This window comes from Squalius cephalus (genome assembly GCF_949319135.1).
Source record: "Squalius cephalus genome assembly, chromosome: 5".
Taxonomy (NCBI): domain Eukaryota; kingdom Metazoa; phylum Chordata; class Actinopteri; order Cypriniformes; family Leuciscidae; genus Squalius; species Squalius cephalus.
Genome location: NC_137126.1, coordinates 10,949,253 through 10,974,421, shown reverse-complemented (window position 1 = coordinate 10,974,421; position 25,169 = coordinate 10,949,253). Strand labels below are relative to the sequence as shown.

Genomic DNA, 25,169 nt, shown 5'->3' with positions numbered 1-25,169 from the left:
ATACAACTAAATATTCTAGGGGCCATACAATTTTTGTGAAAATGGTAAAAAACGCTGGCGGTGGCTGGCAACTAAAAAAAAAAAAAAAACCTGGCGAGGAGACTTAAAGGGATACTCCACTTTTTTTGGAAATAGGCTCATTTTACAACTCCCCCAGAGTTAAACAGTTGAGTTTTACCGTTTTCGAATCCATTCAGCCGAGTTTCTGATATTTAGAAGAATATCAGTAACCAGACAGTTTCTGGTCTCATTGACTTCCATAGTATATATTTTTTCCTACTATGGAAGTCAATGAGACCAGAAACTGTCTGGTTACTGACATTCTTCTAAATATCAGAAACTCGGCTGAATGGATTCGAAAACGGTAAAACTCAACTGTTTAACTCTGGGGGAGTTGTAAAATGAGCCTATTTCCAAAAAAAGTGGAGTATCCCTTTAATCACAGCAATGACTTAATTATTTAAACCTTCTGGAATCTTAAAATAAATAAATAAATAAATAAATAAATAAATAAATACACACACACACATTAAGGCTGGTGTCTGGATGTTACCTGCGGATTTGTTTGAGGATATGATCTCTGCGGATATATTTGATATTCTCATCGATGACAGATCTGGCACCCTCTTCCTCTGCCAGCTGCCTCTCCAACCATTCCACAACATCCTCATTACTGTCCCACAGATATGCCTAAGAGAGACACACACAAAAATAATACATAAACATAAAGAAACAAAAGAACAAAAGTAAAAAGTTCTAAACACCTTAAGCTCGCTTGAAACATCTTGCCAAACAAACTTTGACAATGTTTCTATTTGAAAACCAAATCACAATCCTAATCAACGGCTCTTCGTTTAGGCTTAGACTGATAACATCAGGCTGATCTAAAAACAAAGCTGGACTTGTGCTTGTGAAGATTTGTCGAGGCATTAATGGGCTTCCGTGCTTCTAAAAACCGCAAGCACTTGTAGTCGGCAAGAACATTTAATGCCCCATATTAATCATTTTTAATCCGTTTGCTTTTAATTAAGAAACAGCGTGTTGCTCTGCTATCTGCGCGTGGCAGGGTGGAGATTAATTGTAGCTTAAGATAGCTCGCTCAGATTGGGCTAATGTATTAGTGGTCCAGACACCGTCTTCTGCAGATCCTTTAACCTGCCCTGGGGACTTGGCTCTGCTCCAGGACCTGGCGTGGCGACTCTTCGGAGGCCTTGTCGGAGCTCGGAGGAGCTCATCCATTCCGATCATTTCTAATTGTCATATATTCCCTGGTCCACAATCCACTTCAGTAGAAGAAAGACTTAATTTTACAATCGCTAAGACACATTTCTCAATACTTTGGTCACATTTTCCTAGCTCTTCACAAGATTTTTGTTGGCGATCTGGAGAGGAGATTTGTTAGTGCAGTAAGCGATTTAAAGGTGGCCAAATAGTTAATTTTCTGGCAAAAACCACATTTTGTTAAATAAAACCAAACTCTACATTTCAAAATGCCATACACTTTCTACATACACAAACTCTATCACAGCAAACCCGACTCAAAATTGAATCAATCTGTCAAAACACTAGCACTAGTTTTCTATCCAACATGAATATAGTCAATCATAGCACAACGACTGTCCAAATACTAACAATTGAAGGCATTATGAACATCCATCTACTATCTATCTAAAAGTGAATGAGGCATTACCTTATAAAATGTACAGTCGAAAAAAAAAAAAAAAAAAAAGTAACAATTGCTCAGGGCAGCCACTGGACAAATGGGTTCAGTTGACTCATTGATCAACAACAAACACAACATACATGACCTTTGGTTACTATGGAAGCTTTTTTATGCCACAGAAGAAATAAGTATAAAGGAGTTTCTGAGTTTATTTTTCTTATAATTGTGAGATATAAACTAGGAATTGAGAAGGAAAAAAGCCAGAATTGTGAGATAAAAAGGTCAAAATGACCATTTTTATTTTCTATTCCATCGCAGACATAAGCTTTCATAGGTTGCACAGTCCAGCACACATTCTTACTCCTCTCCCCTAACTCTTGGTGGGTTGATGTTGCATCAGTTCTCCCATCCAAGACAAATTTCCTTCTTCTAACCTTCTTCTCCCTTGTCCTGATCCAACTACTGCTCTCCCTCCATCAACTATTCCTCTCCCAGACATTATTTTTTTTCCCACTGCTCCTCTGAGTTGTTCTGCATCCACATTGAATAAAACCAATTCAAAGAGTCCCTTTATTACTGTGTATGTCCATGTAATGTAACACCTGACAACACCTCCAACTGAGATTGGATCTAGCTATTTCTCAATATTACAGTGATCTGTTACCTAAAAATGCTTATCAGTTGTGTCAATATTTTTTTCAGTATTTTTGAGGTGCTGTTGCAGAAGAAGAGGCTTTAAACTTTATCAAATTTAAGCTTTTCAGAAAAGTGTAAATGTGACTACTGATTGGACAAAAGGATGTTGGCAATTTAAAAAAAAAATAAAAAAAAAATGTAATAAAAGATTTCCAGCGCTGGAGAGATGTTAGAGAGCGGAAAGGCCTAAAAACAGACACTTAGGTTGCTTTGTTTCTGCTCGATACACGAATAACTGTTTTTTTATATTTATTGTATTACAGAACCAAGATATGCTGTTATATGTATGCTGCATATCTCAACAGCTGTCTCCATACTGGCGTAATGAATCCAATCTTCAAGCTAAAGAAACTGGATTAATATTTGAATGCTACCAATCCCGATCTGAATTCTGACTTGTGATTGCGTCTGAATCACAATCACACTGTTTGTTCGTTGGCCAGAGGAGAACTGCCTGACTGACTGAGCCTGGTTTCCCCCAAGGTTTTTTTTCTCCATTCTGTCAGCTGATGGATTTTAGGTTCCTTGTCAATGTTGCCTCTGGCTTGCTTAGTTGGGGACACTTAATATTCAACAATATTATTGATCTGACTGTACTGATGCGGTTGTATGAAAACTAAACATAGCTGTATAATGACCTCATTTTTTACAGAACTGCTTTATAGATGAATTGACCTAATTTAAAGGAGACATATCATGCTTTTAAATTGTTCCTTTTTACATATAAATCATACATTTGTGGTCTATATAAAGCAGAACTGCAATGCTTGGGTCTGAATTCCTCATTATTATAGCTCCACAGGCCCCTTTTCTACCCCTTTTCTGGTGTGCGTCTGAGAGCAACTCGTTTTGGTGCTGTCTTTTTAAATGCAAATGAGACACTTCATACCCCGCCCCCTCTCCAGGTTGCAGAGGTGACACTCGGTTCAACTCCACCCCGTTCGGCCATTTTTGTAGTTTGATAGCAGAGATATTTTGTTAACGTTTTTCAAGTTTCTGTGCCGCTAGATAATCATGTCAACAACGGACTTGTCCATCCAGCCTTATATGTTCGAGCCAGAGTCGGACCCGGCGCAGGCGCAAGATGAAAATGAAGACGACGAACCTGAACAACATCTTCATATGGATGTATCCCAATGGTGTGTTACTGTATTTAAATTTACTTCTCCATCCATGCCCACTACTATACAGGTGCTTCCCAATAAATTTGAATATCGTGAAAAAGTTCATTTATTTCAGGAATTACTACGTCCTAATCTTACAACTAAAAATCTGTATTGATATATGCTACGTTTAGAAAAGCATCAGAAAACACAGCAGCTAAATAACCATTGTCATCATGACACTCAACAACAGTAATACTGATACAGATGTGTACTTAAAAAAAAAAAGAAAAGACAAAAGTACTCCTAAACCCTGACCACCGTGTGTTTTAAGAAAGGAAAGTACAGCTTTTTTACAGCTTACCGAAGTGCTCTGTTCGTCGTCTCCAAAGATAGAAGGAATTGACCCTTCCATCAGACGAAGTCGATCGGCAAATCCTTCTTTATACTGGCGGAGGTTGGTGAAGTAGTTATCACTGAAGTGATTCGCGCACACAAAAATGACTTTACCCACAGATGTGTGTATATTTCCGCGAAAAATAAAACTCAACCAGGCACTCCGAAGAGGTTCTGATGCTGGGAGACGGTGTAATGACGCGTGTGGGTTACTACATCCAACAACCGAACATTTTGACTTACCCTCTCCTAAGTTCTGCATCCTTGAGCTTGGACTACAAAATCGTAGCGAGAAATAAAAATGGCGGATTGCTCGAAGTGTTGAGCCGGTAGTCGATGTCCTTATTTGGCAGTTCCGCTGCAAATACTGTGATGTAATTGTTGACAAAACGTCATAGAGAATAGAAAAATCGGAACAGGTTGAAAAATAAGGCCAAAACAGAATATAAAGATATCAACGAAACACCTGAAGAGACTAATTTCAAATTTTCTATACTTCTAAACGCTAAAAATATACAACAAAATGCATTTAAAGGGTTACTTCAGGATTTAGCATTAAGCTTTGTATTAGTAGAAAACCTGTAGTATTTTCGAATTACCATGCTTTCCACCCTCATATCCCCCTGAGACAAGAGATTTATGTATTTTTTGTCTGGAAAAAATCCTCCGATGACGCAAAAATCGTCATTTTGCGTCATCGGAGGATTTTCTGGTCAGAGGCTAAAGACTACAGCCAGTAGATGGCGTTGTTCCGCATGTTTTCAGCCCGCCCATAGAGGGTGGGATCTCACTCACAGAATGTACACAGTGTCAGCCGTCTTTCTTTGGAAGCTAAGCTAGCAGGCTCTTGTTCTGTGGAGAAAGCTGAATAGTAGGAGAAAGCTGAGTAAGTAGGGGTAAACAACAACATCCTCCTTTTCCCGGACTTGTCCGGCGGGCGAGATCGTTCAAAATGTTGGGGATTCAGCTTTTGCTTTCTGCGGTCGCCATTCATTGTTTACATGCACATGCACCTTTTGTTTCAATCTAACTGAATTCATTCCGATTGGTGAATGTGAATGTAGTGTTTACATGAACGCTAAACAAGTGATCGGTTGATGTGCGTTTTAACATTGCTAAGAAAATTCCCGCTCCCCCGTGAGAGATGCGAGACCCGGCGCGTCTCAGTAATGACGCCACCGGCCTCGCGCCGTTCTCCCGCGGCCGTCAGCCTCGTCCTGCTCGCCACAGTAAACATAATGAATGGCGACTGTAGAACGCAAAAGCCGAATCCCGGACATTTTGGCCCATCTCTAAATCACTGGCAAACTCATCACGTAGGCTAGCCTTGTTGTTTTCAACTACGCACTCTTACCGGTAGGCGTGGCCCCCTAAGGCAGCGAAGCAAGTGCATTCTGGGAGTTGTTGTCTTTCATCCACATAAGACAAAAATGCATTTTCTGGCTTTTCTCGGTCTAGAAAGCTCCAAATTCAAAAATTTCTTCACATTTATTTTACTTAAATGACCTATTTTAAATACACATTCATCTTCCCAGAGGTGAAGTATCCCTTTAAGGGCTAAAAAAGTGGATTTAGCATGATATGTCCCCTTTAACAATTAATGATCTCTACAACAGAACTGAATCAACACTGAACTGACTTCAGCTGAACAGCCAAAATGCTTCATTTTCCTGTTATCACTGTAAAGCTGCTTTGAAACTATATGTATTGTATAAAGCGCTATATAAATAAAGGTGACTTGAATTGACAGATTCTTCCATACTTGCACCAGGATTATGTGGTTTCCCGTGTTGCATAACATGTTCACTATCATGGGAGCGGAGCATTGAAGCAAGGGGTGTGTTTGTTTGGGTGTCTATTTCAAATATCAACAGTGTTTCTCAGAAATCGCTTACTGCACCTTACTGCAATAGTATTTTTTTTATTTGTGACATACTTTCACAGCTCCCTCTGCCTCCACGAACCAGCGCCGGAGCATTGCCTGAACCTGCCCGTCCGTCAGCTCGCTGTTAGCACACTGGATCTTCCTCTTAACTGCGTCTTCCAGCAATAATCGCCGCAAGCGCCAGTAGAAGAACAGCCGAGATGTCGGCCACTCCAGGATGTCCTAAACGCACACAATAAAAGGACAAGTCCAGATTAATTTAATTCATTTAAGTCTTATTTTATTTGAGCTTTTGATTCTTCAACAATGGAGAAATATGAATTCAATATGAATGATTCCAACAGAAAGTGAAAAAAGCATGAAAAAGCAGAGCAGACTAGTATGAGCTATAATAGAAGTTGAGTACTCACAGTGATGACTCCTTTCTCCTGCATGCGCCCCGGTGTGTCATGAAGGTCGGCGAACTGCACAGCTACTTGATGATAAATGGGCAGCAGAAACTCCTCTCTCTCTTTCAGTTTACTCTCCAGCTCTTTACGTTCAGACACATTCAACTCCGGGGTGCCTGAAACCACACACACACAGCAAATTTATGTAGAATGTATGAAAAATGAGTAGCTTAAAAATGGGGACAGAGCAATATATTAGTCGGGACGATATGTAGCCGTTTCAGAAGACAACTGCCCACCTGAAATATTTCTATAACTTTTGAGGCAACTTTTATCAGATGTGAGCATGAAAGTTCAAGATATCAACTGCCATTAAATTACTGTTTTTATTTAATAATAATTTTTGGTGTTTATATTAGGGCTGTCAAACGATTAATCGCGATTAATCGCATCCAAAATAAAAGTTTGTGTTTACATAATTTATGTCTGTGTACGGAGTATAATTATTTTCTATATATAAATACACACACACATGCATATATATATTTAAGAAAATGTGTTATTTATATATAAAATATTTATATATAATATAAATATATATACACAGTATATACATGCAAATATTTCTTAAATATATACATGCATGTGTGCGTATTTATATATAGAAAATAATTATACACCGTACACACACATGTATTATGTAAAAACAAACTTTTATTTTGGATGCGATTAATCGCGATTAATCGTTTAACAGCCCTAGTTTATATAAATAGTTATTACAATGGATTTATTTTTGACTAGATTTGGCATTACCTAAAACAACTGAATAGCAATTTTGCTGTTAAGGGTAATAATCTTTTTGCCAGCAAAAAGAAAAGTGATTTCAGAGGTGGAGCGAGTAGCGTTTCTGTTAACTAAAACTATTTAAACCAATTTCCATCAACTGAAATAAAATAAAATATAAATATTAGATTAACTTTCAATGTTTAAGTACTAAAATGATTAAAACTAAAATAAAAATTAAGCTTAATAAATATATTTAAAATATAAACAGATACATTCAAAAACTAAAACAAATTTAGGCACACAGAAAAAAATATATATACAAAAAATCTAATTAAAAATATGAATAAATACTATAATATATAATGATACTAAAATAACACTGGGAACAAGTTATTACATTTTGACGAAACATCACAATTCTATATTTTATTTAGAGTAATATGCACTGATGAATAGTACCAAAAAAAAAAAAAAAGTATATTAATATAATAAAGAGTATATTAAGAAAGTAAGTCCATTTTGATTTTAAGTCGGCTTAGAGGTGCAGCAAGTGATTTCTGAGAAACGCTGTTGATCGGACCGAGCACCAAAACACACTTGTAGCCAATCAGCAGTAAGGGGCGTATACACTCATTAGTGGGGAGGTTTCTGTGTTGTATGATGTGTTCGTGAATTTAGCGGTGGAGCTATCGAGATAGGGGTGTGATCCTTTTGGGTAGGGGCGTGTTTGTTTTAGTGATTTCAAATATCAACAGCGTTTCTCGCTTACTGCAACTTTAAGCACACTGGCACAATTCTACTGTTTAGGCATCTGTGTGTTGACCCCTTGTTCTACACAAGAAAATTAGCAAGAATGATCACACAGCGACAGTGCGGCCCAACCGAGGAGCTCTCCAGGATCTCCCATCACCCTGTGGCTGTTTGAGAGAGATCGATCACATCAGAGGCAATCATTCAGCATGGCTGCATGTGACACAGTCCTCTTTAGTGACTGCTGAGGGGGTAATCGATCGAAGGAGGTACAGAACAGCAGCGGGGTCTGATTGATCTGAGACCCCTGTGATTGACACGTCTCCTCAGGGAGGAGAGAGAGAGAAAGAGAGAGAGAGGGTCGGCGCAATCAGCAGAACGCAGCGATGATGTGCTTTAATACAACACTCATACATGCCCAATAAAACAAAATACGATTTCAGAGGAGAGAGAGAGCACTGTGAACAACTTACCTAGTCTTTCTGCAAGCCCCATGTACACAGGGTCCACCCGTCTCATGGTCTTCACCAGGTCTTTTTTACGGAACTTGATCTCCACCGTGCCTTCAGGCTCCAGGACACCCCCACTGCAGAACACACACACTGATGAATCAGCTCACTCCGGCCATTACAATGCATCTGTTTGAAACACTGGTACAATGCTATTCTCGCATCATCACTCAAATTGGCCGGCTAGTAAGGTCTGACGTAGTGTTGTCAAAAATATCGATATTTCGATATCATACTGATACTTTTCGGTATCGATACTGAAATATCGGAAATATTTACTTCCAAATTGTATTCAGAGGCTGTTCGAAATAAGAGAAAGTCATTGTAAACTAAGAAGAATGTATATGTTTAAAAAAGTAAGGGCAAGAACTAATACAAAAAATAAATAGATGTGTATATATATATATATATATATATATAAGGGGTAAACCTATGGAACAATTGTGATAAGGATTTAAAATTGTGTACTTCACTCTGTTAATTCAAGAAAATGTTTAAAAACAAGATGATAAATAATTATATAACTCAATATGAATAATTTGTGTATATCATATGTTAACTATTGTAATAATATCTGATATGTGTACCTGATATGTATAATATCTGAAATTGTCTTATGTAACTGTTTGTTTATTTTGTACGAATCCAGAGAGGAAAGTGACGCTCATTAAATAATTATGTATAAAGGGTAGGCATAATAAGCATAGGCTTCAGCCTACACCTTTTTCGGTTATTATGTATATTTTTCTTTACTATGAAAAATTATCTGTGAGGGCCGAAATTACAACAGCGAATTGACACCCGCCTCCTGTCGCTCACTCGTCTCATTTGTTCCGGTTGACTAGTGCTTGTATTGTGCATAATTTTAGTCATTCTCGCAGGTTTCGCGCTTTACCAAATTGCGAGTACCAAATTGACTACTTTTTTGCGCTTACACGGTCAAATACAAAGACAAATTATGTCAAAATGCTCATCTTGCCAAGTATTCAGGTAAATACAGTCAGTTTTGAAACATAAATAGTTGTGTAACAGTAAATTGGATCCGTGCATAAGCTCTTAAAATGACAGAAGCCTAATAAATCTGCTGGAGTCTGTCATGTTAATCAAAGAACAAAAGAGAAAATCATTCGCTGCTCTTGACTGAATAACTTTTGGAACTTTACTTGTAAGCATTAATCTGTATTTCATTTTTACAATGAAAACTATCCAGTGTTATTTTACATTTGATTTAATTTCTGTAGTATTTCTTACCTGAATACTACTGTTAGACCCACCTGAAAAACTTAAAGCCATGTTTATTTCATTTATCTCTTTATTCTATTGTATTTATTTGTGCTATCATTTGCAATTTGATTATTTGTTCTTATTTTATTACTGTTTGCTGTCTATTACTGTCATGTTTTTGTAAATGTAGTTTAAGGATTCAAATAAAGCCTTCCCATGCATGCTGCGAGTAAAACATTACAACAAAATCACAGCAGTAAAAATATGGCTGTGTATATGGCAGTTTTCCCCATAGTATCAAAAATGGTATTGAAAATATCGATTTTTATCAAGGTATTGTATTGAAGTTGGAAATTCCAGTCTCATGACAACACTTGTCTGACCATTTCATTTTATTATTATTTTTATTTATTCATTTTTTTGGTGTATGCGTTTTGTTTTCCGTTTTAACGCAGTGCTTACTGTTATGTTTCCAAAAAATGTAAAAAAGGTGCAATGCACATTGACAAAAAAGAAAGAAAAAAAAAGCCTTTGTTCCACGTCCTAATTCTTACCGGCTGTCCTTGTCCGCATACATCTCCATGTGGCGAGGGTTGATGGTGGGGTCTATGACGACCCATGATCCTCCCCGGAGCTCCGCCTGTGGTGGGATGTACACCAGCACTGGTTGTCTGTACTCTCTCAGCCCGTCCACTATATATGCTCCAAACTTTAGCACCTGGTCATACATGTCTAAAGACAGGAGAGGTGTTAGCAGAGACCATCACAGATCACTAAAGCACATACCAGTTCTCTTCCCATATCACTGACCTTTCATCCCTCCAGAGAAGCCTCTCCAGTTGGCAAACACTATGAGCGGAAGCCCCTCTCTGTTGAAGTCTTTAATGGCCTGTGCAGTCTTAAAAGCAGAGTCAGGGAACCACACTTGTCCTGCTTGCTGAATGATCTATAGGAAACAGCACAAAACACTGGTCATCTTTCTGACAGAAATCATGTGACTGAGACTATGTTGACACTGCCAGTCCAGATTATCAGATTATTTGTGTATCCAATTGGAATCTGGTCTAAATGATTGACTGTCCACACTATGTATCGCAACTATGCAGATCCGGTGTGGGTTTCCTGTGGCGCTCTTTCATTTGCCAGATAATCTGTATTGGTTTCTATGGCAATGACGTTGCGTTGGTAGGCATATGCCAAAAAACAACAACAGCAATAGAGATGTTATCTTATTTACAACATGACAATGTGTTGCTGCTGTGCTGGATATCGGCGTCTTCTGAGGCAGTGGCAGACACGCAGGAGGCTGGTGTGCGTGGCTTTATTCCATGCTTTTATCTCCGCCGGTCTCAAAACATGTCTCCATTTACAAGCTGTTGTAATTTTCAGCTCGACAGGCACTTTGCAGCAACACAACCTTGTTTATGCAGCGACTTTCAGCATATTTCCTATAACAACATCTGACAGGTGGCGTGAGAAAGTTACATAAAACCACGCAAAAACCAATCAGAGCGGTCAGACTGAAGCTGATTTCCAGAAATGCGATTTGAATAGGATTTCAAACCACATGTGACTGTATCTTAAAAAAGATTTGTAAAAATCACATTTCATGTGATTTTTTTGCCGCTCACACTCGCTACGACTGGATTCCAATCGGATATGCACAAAAATCGTATTTGACTGACAGTCTGAACAAGGCTTGAGAGTCTGGAAGTGTTTCTAAGTAGTCACCTTGGCTTCCGAGTCCAGATTAGCTGGGTCTGCTGGGATTGACAGCTCCACCGATCGGGTTTCCACTGCAACTACTCCAGTCGGGATCCCGCCCAACCTTCAATTACCAAGAGAGACTAATTGTTACAAAGGAACAGAATAAAACAAACACACACCAATAACAAAAATAAAATTTTGAATTTTTTTTTAAATCTAATTTTCTGAAAAACGTTTTTTTAAAAGTGTCATTATATTGTAATGTTTATGATACATATTCAGCTGGGTGAAGGATAAGATAAATTACATCAAAATATTCTTGAAACATGTTTAGTTCAATTATATAAATATTTATATAAAATTTCTGTCTTCTGTCTGAAAATGTAAACAATGAAAGTAAGGCTTTCAAACAAAATATTTTATAAATATATAGCATTTTTTTAAACAATTTATAGCAATTTTTATTTAAATTAACTAGTTTTTGAACTGACATTTCTTAATTTATTAGTGATTCATTTAAAATTAATAACATTAAAGGTTCCAATGATGTATAAAATGCTGTATAATATTTAAGTTTAAAATACTGAAATCATTTAAAATAACTCTAAAAAAATTACAGAGCAAATAAAAAAAAGCTTTTCATGCAGACAAAAAATAAATAAAATAAAAATCAATGTCTGTATTGTGTTAGACAACTAAAGGAGAATTGAGTAGAAGACTGATGAAAAACTAATGTTCCCCACAGGAGCTTTCAAAGTGCATTTATCAGACCAAGACCTTTCCAATTGACAAACGCTGCCCTTTAGGCATTGAGGTCAGAGGTCAACACAAGTTCACTGAGGAGTGTAAAGGCTCAGATTGTATGGTTAATCATTAGAAAAATCACTATTCGCAAATGTATGTCATTGCATGTGGCATTTATTTTTAAGAAAGAGAACATAAGCACGCTTTTCAAGAAAACATATTTTTAAAAAAGGTCAGTTCTACAGTAGCATCATTTGTTATACAAAATATCAAACCAAGTGGCATCTGCAATGACATTCATACAATTTTAAGATTTGCATAAGAGTCTAAATACTTTTGGGGCCGCTGTATTGATAATTGCTGCTTACCTAGCTCGTCCTACGATTACACTCTGTGCCCACGGGTGCATGATCTCCAGAAAAGAGCCATGGTCGAAGAACCCGCTCACCCACGCACCCTTAGTGTCTGTATGGAAGGAGAGAGACCATCAGAGCTGCATTAGCACCCAATCTTAACCGAGGGGAAGCTGCTGCAGGAGGAGGTTACCGTTCAATTACACTGAGACCCGTCTCAGCACTGAGACAAAGATTCTTCTCCCTGCCACCCACTCTCGATATCTCCCCACCTCACTGTGGTAATTACAGTGATGTGTAATCTGTCTCGCCAATAAAAAACACTCCATATATCCCCGAGTGTCTTATCTCTGAGAGGAGAGACCTAGTGCTGTGCCTCAAACATAAACCCTCAGACCACAGCCATCCATTACTGGATACTTCCCCCAACTAACAACACATCCCTCAACACAATTAATACACAAAACTCAAGATATCGCTGTAGGAAGCATCAACAAATCCTATGTTCTGAGTTCAACAGAAGTTTGACAGTAAGTAAATAAGTTTCTGTATCAGTGATATTATACTATTTTATAATTTCCTGTTTCTTCTACATTTTCGGCATATTGGTCACATGATTTTGACAGTAATTCACCCACATCATTCACATTGGTACCGTATAACCAGACCTGTGGTAACTGGCACCGTGGCACGGATGCAGTCAATATAGCTGTACTTGTATTGAATTAGGGTTCTAGCATCCACTCACTCAGACTGGGACGTCCCGCTAGCATCCAGCGTGGGTCATAAGGTGCCTTGGTAGGAATGAACTCCACTAGCCGATCAATGGGATCTTTAGCAGAGAGCATTGGAACAGGACTGGACATATTCTGAAGGAAAATAGCACTGTTAGACTCGAAATCACATTCTCCGGGTTACATGTCACAGTGTTTGCTGCATACCTTCGGCATGTAGGACAGCCAGTGAAGTAACGTAAACACTCCCTCAAAATCATCGCACACAGTGGTGTGCGTGACTCCATTATTGTGCATGATCTGTACTCCACCTAGCTGGTTATTGGAGGTGTACACCTCTCGACCCAGAACCTGTAGAGAAAGAGCAAAAAGGTGAATGGTTGGCTGCCATACAAAGTACTGGAGTCACAAAAACACAGCTCACACAAAAGTCACTTTCAAACCAGATACTCAACCATTTAGTGCAAATATATCCCCAAGATATCCTCAAGAACTTCATATTATGCTTTGGTTGCAGAGTTTTGTCCGTGAAAGTCAGTACACGAGTTAAGGCCCCAATATATTTTTGGCAAAGTTCTTCTACACTTATCACTCAGGGGGAAAGTTTGAAGTAGCTGCGCAACGGTGTACTGTTTGCGAACATTTCACCTCCAGTCACGTTGCTGGGAATGTGGAACGAGTGAATAAATGAAAAGAAAACCTGAAAAGATTTCCATATCAAAGATGGAGTCCTAGAGCACACGCACCTATTAAACAATCCTCACGGACCGATGGCAATTCGAAAGTGATTAAAAGCCGGCGTTAACTTTTCCAGAAAGTCTGCACTGGTGATCTGTTTAGAAACACTGAAACGAAGACCTTTTTTTGGATAGATTTTCTTCATTTCGTTTGAAGTACATTCAGATCTTGAGTCTAAACAGCTTTTAAAGAAATTTCTTCAGTGTTGTCTGTAGAACTAATGGAGACTGATATGCCATTATGTGAATTAGCAATAACTTGGTTCCACACCAGTCATTTTGTGGAACTATCGATTTCATATTAACCCTTGCCCTTAAACATCACATTAAAAAAAATATGAACTGTGGAACTGTCTCTATGGATTCAAGAGTCAAACTATAGCGCTGCCCCTGATGTCAAGTTGCCTGCAATTCAAGCATTGCAATGATGCTCAAAGTCCAAAGAACTTCAACTTTGTCATAGGAATTGTTTGAAAGGTCAGAAAGGGTCATAATAAAATGGATGGTGGCACCTTGGAAATAGACTGGTTGGGGGATTCTTGGCCAGAATAAACTACAATATGTTGATAATCAAAAAAGTAATGTCACTAACTCTTCTTTGTGCTTCTTACATGAGAAAGAACATCATAGAACTAGGAAGCAAGATGTGTGTATTGTGTGCTAATGGCACAATGCTAGCGGAGGTCCTGGGGCTGCGGATCAATACCATCACACAGGCAGTCAGTCCAGTGCTGTAGGCTGAGGAGAGTCTGCTTTCCGCTCAATGCTGTCAGGGACCTGGGAAGAATGACGGTGTCATTGAGTGGTCAGTGCGGGAGAGTAAGGGGTTATTTATGCCTCTGGGACTGCATCAATACTCAGATTTCTTCTTCCTTTCACCATTCATTCACACAATGCTTTCTGTAGAGGTAATGTAATTTTTCTGTGGTGTCACAGGCCATAAATAGTGTAAACACTGTGAAGCATTTCTGCTTATTTTGAGCTCCTTGACAACTTCTGGTTCAATGAATGGCATGAGTTTGAAGCAGGACTACCGCTTTGGCTGAACAATGGTATATGGCGTGAATGTCCAATGTGTGCGTCTAGGACACCTTTTTCACCGATTTTTTGCAATTGTGTGTTTGGTGCCGCTAGTGGCACAGAAAATCACTACTCGGCTTTGATTTCTGCTTGCCCCACAAGAAAACTAAACACAATGCTTAAAAGGTAAATTGTTTGATTTTCCATAAAACAAATTCTTCAACTTTACTTCTTTGTTAGGGTCAGTCTTGGTTTGGATCTTGAGTCCATGAGGTCTATAAGGTCCAGATCTGGAATGCAGGGAACCTAGTTTTTGTCTGGCCCTTGACTTCAACTCCAAACATATATGTTTTTTTATTGTGGCATACTTCCCTTTTGTTCCAGTGGTTAATAAAAGACTGAACTCTTCCATACCTTCAACGGTGACAGAATCACTGAGGTTGGAACATCCACACAAAAACAACTCTGAGACTGATATCTTCATAACAATCAGAATCACTTGCAGACCTGCCTGTAACTAACACAGAAATAGGACTGTAAAGGACATACACAGATGAGAATATTTGGGGTGTTCTTGCGGTTCCAGAGAGGACAACCGGACACTGGACGTGACAAATCATGACCGTGCCTGAAATATCTGAATACCGTATTTCTGTCCAAACCAGTGAAAGGATATAGACATTCACAAACTGCTAATGGGAAATTATTCTGAATAAAAACTGTTTCTTGGTTCCCAACCCCAATCTGGACTGCTGCAGAGAGTGATGGTGGAAAGGCAGAGCGAGACAGGGATATCTGCAGCAGTAGAAGTGCTCAATTCTGTTCTCAGAGGAATATTATGGGAGTGCCTCCCCGGTCTCAGCCCCAGGCATCAGCCTATTTCTATGCAAATAACAACTTCACGCTTCTCTTTCTATTATTCCTGTAGGAGCTGCAGCATCATGACAGGAGACGAAGAGAGAGAGAGAGAGAGACATGCGGGGGGATGGCAATCACTGAGGGGTGAATTATACACCTAGAGAAACGCACACATACACGTTTGTTTTTCAATCATGGCAGGTGACTTTCCATTGACTTTCATTGTCTTTATACAGTGACATCAGTTTTCCTTCTGGAAATTTATTTCTGATTTAATTTCTGTTCCCAATAAAGCACATGTGATGCTTTTTCTTCCTTTTTTAAAGCTTGAAATCACTAGACCCAAAATTAAGACAATTGCATGGTAATAAAAAAAATTACTAGTACACACTTTGTACATACAAATTTTCTCCTTTTGTGTCTTATCGAATAAAGTCGTGGGTTTGGAATGACATGAGGGGTGAATAAACGATGAAAGAATTTACATTTTTGGGTGAACGGTTCCTTTAACACATGCTTGAACGCACAGCCGACCACAACCAATCCCTGTCACCAGTAAAATAAGAAACTGGCTGATTCATAAAAGTCATATTGTAATGCAGTCGTGGTAATTGCATGAATTAGGGATTCATTTATTTGGGTCATAGTTGATCGCACACCAGGCTTTTAGAGTTCACGCTAACCTGTCACCATTCCTGCCTCGGCCCAATCAAATTACTTCACACAATTAAAAGAGAGGCCAATTAAAGTGCCCTTATCAGCTGAGTGAATAGATAATTTATGCACAAATGCCATTTTTCATAGCAGCAACTAAACAGAGAAGACCTTTGAAAATATACAAAGCAGACTAGGCCAAAAAAAAAAAAAAAAAACTGCTTCGAGGAGGCACAAGTTGGCATGTGGTGGATTCTATTTCTAAACCACAAAATACAAAACACGTTTATGTGCAGCTGCTGACCTTATTAAGAGCTCCAGCTCCAGTCAGGATGATGTGAGAGTTCTCCACTTGTATGGTTCTTTGGCCGAGTCTCACCAGGTACGCTCCGATTCCAATGGCCCTGCATGTCACCTGAGGACCACCGAAGACACAGAGGCTCAGAAACACTATCATATACTGTACCGTTCAAAAGTTTGGGGATGGCAAGTTTGTCATTTTTTGAAAGAAGTCTCTTATGCTCTCCAAGGCTGCAGTTATTTGAAAAAACAGTAAAAACAGAAATATTGTGGAATATTATTACAATAACTGGAATATTATAATATTTTTGTGGAAACCGTGATGCATATTTTTTCAGATTCTTTGACATATAGAAAGTTTAAAAGAAATCTTTTGTAACATTGTAAATGTATTCATTATAACTTTTGATCCATTTAATTATATATTAATATATATATATATTAATATATATATATATATATATATATTAATATATATATATATATATATATATTAATATATATATATATATATATATATATATATATATATATATTAATATATATATTAATATATATATTAATATATTAATATATATATATATATTAATATATATAAATATATATATTAATATATATATATATTAATATATATATTAATATATATATATATATATTAATATATATATATATATATATATATATATTAATATATATATATATATATATATATATTAATATATATATATTAATATATATATATATATATATATATATATATATATATATATATATATATATATATATATATATATATATATATATATATTAATATATATATATATATATTAATATATATATATATATATATATATATATATATAAATCTTACTGACCCCAAACTTTTATTTGAGTATTCAAAGGTGGAACTTTTCCAAATGTTTTGCCAAATATTTGCCATGGTTTGTAACAAGTGTGTGTGTTCTGTCAGCATACCAGGTTCATGGTGATAATTTCCTCATACGCCAGCGATGATTCACCTGCGATCATGCCAGAACCTCTCAAGTTCTCCACACCCAACCCCTCCTCTTTACCAATGATATCAGTGATCTTATACCTGCAAAGACACACAGGTTCCATTAGAGGAGAATTTATTTAATCCTTAATCAATGACAGAAAAATGTACAATGTAAATATCCTGTTACTTTCACAACTCAAAACTTCCTCCCAGTCCAACCACTTATTGAAACTAAACAGCAAAAATGACTTCTAATATCAGATATAAAAGAAGTAACAATTCCTATCCTGTGTTCAGCAACTGAGCATGCCAGTAATGTTGAATTGATGGGAAGTAGGAAAGAAACTTATTTTTAAATGGCAGAAGAATGTAATATATTTTTTACATTTTTATATAACTAGTGATCTTTCCAATGGATAATAAGACACAGGGTGTAAATTGCTAATGCGAAACAATTTTTTTTTTGGTGCAGAAAACCATTTTGTGCAGAATAAAGTACACTTTTTTTGCGAAAAAAGAAACCTACAATTATTTAAAAAAAAGTTGAGCTAAACAACTGTTTATGGGATAATAAGTAACACACCTGGATTCTCCCTCGTCTTCTACATGTTCACATTGGACTGAGTTCAGAGCAGACACCTTCTTATAGTCCTGAGGTGTGAGGTACAGGTACTTAAAGCCCTATGAATCAACAGAAAAACACAATGATTATGACACACATCCAAAAGATAATCACTAAATTAATGATCTCTGATCCCTTCCCCTGGAGCCACTCCAGACCTTGTATGGGTCCGCCAGATCCTGCCAAGCCACGTGGAACATGTGTCTGATCTCCTCTGCCAGGCCGATCCGGGCTCCGCTGTTGGCAGCGATATAGATTCGCGGGATGCCGCTTTCCCGAGCCATTTCTGAAGCCTGCAGGAACAAGACATCCTCCTGTGGCCCGAAGGAGCCGATCTTATGTGTGATGTCATTGCTGATCACGATAATCTCACGGCCGGCTGGGTACTCAGGGGTTCGGATAGTCATCCGCCATGCTACCATGCCAATCTAGTGAATCAGACAATTGAAGAATCATGAGTTTTAAGCAAGTTGTGATCAAATAAATTCATTTTAAATCAATGCTTGCAGAGCCTCACAAACATTTAAGAAGCAAAGGGGCCCCCTACAGTGTGCAAAGTGTACTGCATGTGATGGTTTGTTGAAAATGAGCAAGACAACGCAAATTAAGATGAAGTTGTGTTTAGGATAAGGAAAATATGTTGCCAGTTAGCCAGTATCATTAACATGGTGCAACCTAACCTCATTTCCTCCAGGTAGGCGGTTCATCTGCACCAGCTGACCTTGAGAATCGAGAACCAGCTCAGTGAAGGTGAGCAATTCCGATGGAAGAGGACACTTGGGTAAGTTGGCGTGTGCATCCATGGACTGCCATAACTTCCTTAAAGACTAGAGAAAAATGGACAGCATAAGAAACTAATCACTCAGAAATATTTATAGTAAGAAGCTATGAAATCACAATAAATATTTATGTTCATATATTTCAAGTGCTCTTTTAAAAAAAAAAAAATTTAAAACATGAAAGAAAAAAATTATTTACAGGTGCAATGCAATACTTTCTCAGATTTCAGAATTTATTTGTAAACAATTATCAATTTTGAAAACAGTGGTGTACAATTTTTTTTCAGGATTCTTTGATGAATAGAAAGTACTATTTCATTTATTTGAAATAGAATCTTTTGTAACATTATAAATGTCTTTACTGCAACTTCTGATCAATTTAATGCATCCTTACAGAATAAAAGTATTGAGTTATTTTATTTCTGAACCCAAACTTTTGAACAGTAGTGCATAATGTTACAAAAGCTTTCTATGTCAGATAAATGCTGTTCTTTTGAACTTTCTATTCATCAAAGAATTCTGAAAAAATAACCATTTTCAACAATGATGATAATTATAAAAATTTATTGAGCAGCAAATCATCATATTTAATGATTTCTAAAGAATTATGTGACACTGAAGAATGCTGAAAATTCAGCTTTGATCACAGGATTAAATTATATTTTAAAATATATCCAAATAGAAAATAGTTATTTTAAACTGTAATAATATTTCACAATATTACTGGGGGTGTTTTGTATTTTTAATCAAATAAATGCAGCCTTGGTGAGCAGAAGAGGCTTTTAAAAATATAAAAAATCTTACAGATGCCAAACTTTTGAACAGCAGTATATATATATATATATATATATATATATATATATATATATATATATATATATATATATATATATATATATATACTGCTGTTCAAAAGTTTGGCATCTGTAAGATTGAAATCATCTTTTGGAAATTGAACTTAATGCCTTAATTAAAAAAAATTGGAAAAATCCAACCTTTAAGTACACCAATTTTCTTTGTGAATGAATAATGTATCGTAAATAAATAAATGTTCTTCCTTAAAATACAGGGTGCATAAGTTTGGACACCCCTATGTTAAATTCCCATAGAGCCAGGCAGATTTTTATTTTTAAAGGCCAGTTACTTCATGGAGCCAGGATACTATGCATCCTGATAAAGTTCCCTTAGCCTTTGGAATTAAAATAGCCCCACATCATCACATAGCCTTCACCATACCTAGAGATTGGCATGGAGTACTTACCATAAGATCATCGCTCAATGCAAATCAAACCAGCTATTAGGCTAACTGAAATAAAACCATGCCAATCTCTAGGTATGGTAAAGGCTATGTGATGATATGGGGCTATTTTAATTCCAAAGGCCAAGGGAACTTTATCAAGATGCATAGTATCCTGGATCCACGAAGTAACTGGCCTTTAAAAATAAAAATCTGCCTGCCTCTATGGGAATTTAACATAGGGGTGTCCAAACTTATGCACCCTGTATTTTAAGGAAGAACATTTATTTATTTACGATACATTATTCATTAACAAAGAAAATTGGTGTCCTTAAAGGTTGGATTTTTCCTAATTTTTTTAATTAAGGCATTATGTTCAATTTCCAAAAGATGATTTTTTATTCCTCTTTTTAGTCAACTTTAGCATGGGTGTCTAAACTTATGCATAGCACTGTATATATATATATATATATATATATATATATATATATATATATATATATATATATATATATATATATATATATATATATATTTAGATTGGCTAAAAGATTTGCACCCTAATGATTTGTCAACTATTGTTGACAAATTGAGATGTACAGATGCATTAAGCATTTTGTAATTGCAATGTGATGCCCTGAATTGAATTCAAATCAAATCTTGAGCTTCTTAAATATTAGCCATCACTAGACTACTGTTTCAGCTTGTGGACGATACCTGACGGAACATCTCTGGGAAGTCGTAGACGTATGTGGTGCCGAGGCTCTGGGCCTGGAAGCGTTTGGACTGCAGGAGGTCTTTAGTGACGTAGGGTGTGTTGATGAGCATGCCGTGAAGAGGACCCTGCTTATCTCCATACGCCTGGAACATGATCTGAGGAGAGAGATGGAGGGCAAGAAAGAGTCAGCCAGTCAGGCAGAGTTAAAGTTATACAATTAACCACAAAAATAATATAAATATATCCCCGCATATAGACAAACAGATGACAGTTGCCCAATGATGGAAACAAAAAAGACGGACAGTTGATGTAACAATGACTAAAGGTGATTTGCAAACATTTTAAAAACTCAATTCTTTTTTACATTTAGACAGAAAAGTCAGCACATCACTGACAAATGAAACGAAACTGTGAACTAGCACAATGCCAAATCACTGAACGCCAATATTTTAAAGAATGATATTACTGAACCTAGTGTGTAACCTCTGCCTTACTACAACAGCAGATTGTACATTGAACAATGTACAATGTGTTTGGTCACATGACTGAATACAATTTTTTTTTCATATTATAAAAATATACAATACAGTTTGAAAGTTGGGGGTCAGTGCATTTTTTTGATAAATTAATACTTTTATTCAGTAACGATGGATTAAACTGATTAAAAGTGACAGACCTTTATAATATTGCAAATTATTTCTATTTCAAATAAATGCTGTTCATTTTGAACTTTCTATTAATTCAAATAATCGTGAAAAAAATAAAATAAGTATCACGTTTTTACAAAAATATCAAGCAGCACAACTAGTTTCCAATATTAAAGGCACAATATGTAAGATTTTTGGATTAAAATATCCAAAAACCACTAAAACAATATATATTTTGTTGACTTGACTTTACATTATCCCAAATGTTTACAACATGTTTAAATTTGGAGAAATCAGCTATTTTAACGGCCCGTGCCATTGCGTTGCTTGCCAATGACGTCATATCCAAGCTATCCTTGATTTCTGGTTTTACTTCCGTATAAATCAAAAATACAAAACTGGTGTGCACATCCAAAAAAAAACAACAAACAAAAAAAGAAAAGTGAAGTGATGCACACTGCTAGCTACTCAAATGCGTTCAATCATTTTATCTGGAGTAGCTTGCAGTGTGCGGACTTCACTTTTCTTTTTTGTTTACTTCCGTAGAAACCATGGAAGACGCTTTAATATATTATGTGCTTTATTAGACAAGTGAGCAACTGTTTGGACACTTTTATCGACAGAAAACTAATCATCGTTATATAGTTCAACATGGTTAGACTTATTGTTTGAATCTCTTGTAATGATTTACAGCGAGTAACATGTTTGTACCATGGCGGCTAACATAGCAAAATCAGAAAGAGCTTTATTTGAAGAAACGGTAATACATCATTTTCTCTATCATACAATATACTTTAAAGGAGACATATCATGCTTTTAAATCGTTCCTTTTTACATATAAATCATACATTTGTAGTCTATATAAAGCGGAACTGCAATGGATATATATGAATTCCTCATTATTATAGCTCCACAGGCCCCTTTTCTACCCCTTTTCTGATGTGCGTCTGAGAGCAACTCATTTTGGTGCGGTCTCTTTAAATATAATTGAGACACTTCATACCCCACCCCCTCTCCAGGTTGTAGAGGTGACACTCGGTTCAACTCCACCCCGTTCGGCCATTTTTGTAGTTTGATAGCAGAGATACGATTATCTAGCCGCACAGAAACTTTTTATTCACACGTTATTAACAAAATGTCAACAACGGAAGACTTGTCCAGCCAGCCTTACATGTTCGAGCCAGAGTCGGAGCCGGAGCGAGATGAAAATGAAGACGACGAACCTGCAGAACAACGTCTTCATATGGATGTATCGCAATGGTGTGTTACTGTATTTACACATGAAACTTTGGTCTTCCGACCTTTTACCACCGTCTCGATTTATTTTGATTAATATGTGCGAGGGAGAGAGAGCAAGACAGCGTCTAGTTTGGAGACGGTGTCTTGTTTACACTTTTGCCTGGCTCCAAAGAGAGAGAGAGTGCGTGCGCGCGACCGGGTCTCTCTCTCTCTGCTCGTTCTTTCAGTTAAACATGCGCCCTGTCCACAGTCTATGGCCCTGTCACAAGCGCGGCAGTTCATCTACATTAGACGGTGTAATGAAGCGTGTGGGTTACTACATCCAACAACCGAACATTTTAACTTACCCTCTCGTAACTTCTGCATCTTTTAGCTTGGACTACAAAATTGCAGCGAGAAATAAAAATGGCGGATTGCTCGAAGTGTTGGGCTGGAAGTCAATGTCCTTATTTGGCAGTTCCGCTGCAAATACTGTGACGTAATAGTTCACAAAACGTCATAGATAACAGAAAAATTGGAACAGGTTGAAAAATAAGGCCAAAACAGAATATAAAGATATCAACGAAGCACCTGAAGAGAATAATTTCAACTTTTCTGTACTTCTAAACACTCCAAATATACAACAAAATGCATTTAAGGGCTAAAAAAGTGGATTTAGCATGATATGTCCCCTTTAAAATAAATTGCATCCCGCTTAGCAACAAGTCATCCACCTTTAAATAATAATATGATATTCTAATATCGATCTAGCTTTCTGGAGTGTGCATGTGTCTCATACCAGCCATCGAGTTAACACACAGTAATGTTAACATAACTTTCGACACACTCAAACGTATTTAGTATGACTGTTTTGTAAAACAGCGCTGCGTTGCCCCACAATTGTAATTCGTCAGACAAACTGACCTGTATGAGTAGTAATTCAGCACTTGGGCTGTTTTATTAGAATGAAATAAAATAACGTGAATTTAAGTGATCAAACGTAACTGTAACAAAGTTCAAGTTCAGGGAAGGAGGCGGACGATAAATGTTTCTTTAGTCATAAAATAAACAACAAAACGAAAGGAGCGGCAGAGGCTGACTGCGGCATATAGGCAATAATAAAACAGCAACGTAAAATGTCCCAGGCTCTCGGCCCCGTCCCTGCTTCATACCACAATAACATAAGTAAAACTTTAATACATTAGCTCACCCATGAACATGATTTCTGCCTGAGTCCTGTCGGATTGCTTTCCATCAGCTGTGGAGGTAAAGACGACACCTCCTATGATTCCACACTCATTCACGGCGTCATCAAGCTACGCCTTTGTTATTGTTTTGAAAAAGCGACCTCTACTGGCGAAACTTACATACTGTGCCTTTAATAATAATTAGAAATGTTTCTTGGGCACTAAAGTGAGCATATTAGATTGATATATTAAATCAGAACTGTTATTTTAAATTGTAATAATATTTCACAATATTACTGTTTTTACTGTATTATTGATCAAACAAATGCAAGAGACTTCTTTTAATAAAATCTTACCGAAATCCAAAAGTTTGAATTGTAGTGTAATTTTCATGTTATATTTATCATTAATTAAAAATATCATAAAACATTTTGATCTATTCTTAAATGCTTGAAATAAGCTTTGCAGACAAATATATATATAAATTGTGTCTACGCATGAATGTCTACGTGTCGAATCTGAAGAAGGTAAAACATCAAACATTTTTCAACATTCACTACAAAATTCCTATTTGTATCATTTCATAGCTTTGGCTTTACTATTATTCTAAAATGTAAAAAACAAACAAACAAAAAAACAGTCCAAATAAAGTATAATTAGGTGTGTCCAAACTTTTGACTAATAGAGAATTTACCATCGACAGAAAATTAACAATGATTAACAAACAATGAAGGATGACAAAGGCATAATACTGTAGTTCAGTTTGAGATGTCTGTGTATGTATGTATGTGTGTGTGTGTGTGTGTGTGTTAATGAGAGACACGTGAGCCCCACCTGTCGGTCTTTGTGCCCCACCTGTCCTGTACGGGAGTCTGTGACCTCCTTGTACAGGCTGATGTCCAGGTAGTAGCCACTCTCATTGGTCAGGAAGAGGCGGATGGGGATCTGCTTGCCAGTGGGCGTCAGTCGGATGTTGATCTTCAGCTCAGCTTGGAGCACGCGGAGTTTCCACAGACGACTGCCATAGCGCATGACCATGGAGCGCACGGATTCCTCAATCTGATGAGAACACAAAGGCTCAAAACACATGCAAAGATGTACCTTCCTAAAACAAAAATCCATTGAAACTCATTGAAACCTTAGAAGGGTCCATGATGACGGTTGGGACGAAGTTGAGGAAGATGTGGTTGCAGTCCGTGCGCACTGTGGTGTTGTTGAAGGCCACCTCCAGCTCATCCATGGCCTCCAGCAGCAAA

The 25,169-nt window shown here is 37.1% G+C and overlaps 1 protein-coding gene across 1 annotated transcript in view; it reads right to left on the bottom strand.

Moving 5' to 3' along the window:
• The window catches only part of acaca (acetyl-CoA carboxylase alpha), a 66,599-nt gene that overhangs the window by 2,359 nt on the left and 39,071 nt on the right, over positions 1–25,169 (bottom strand). The window contains 19 exon segments of the mRNA XM_079870733.1: positions 554–690; positions 5,795–5,965; positions 6,154–6,308; positions 8,142–8,254; positions 9,956–10,133; positions 10,212–10,347; positions 11,133–11,229; positions 12,221–12,317; positions 12,954–13,074; positions 13,147–13,290; positions 16,513–16,623; positions 17,484–17,604; positions 18,089–18,186; positions 18,286–18,555; positions 18,808–18,954; positions 20,861–21,016; positions 23,937–23,984; positions 24,748–24,972; positions 25,052–25,168. Of these exon segments, the coding sequence (XP_079726859.1) occupies positions 554–690; positions 5,795–5,965; positions 6,154–6,308; positions 8,142–8,254; positions 9,956–10,133; positions 10,212–10,347; positions 11,133–11,229; positions 12,221–12,317; positions 12,954–13,074; positions 13,147–13,290; positions 16,513–16,623; positions 17,484–17,604; positions 18,089–18,186; positions 18,286–18,555; positions 18,808–18,954; positions 20,861–21,016; positions 23,937–23,984; positions 24,748–24,972; positions 25,052–25,168 (2,642 nt within the window).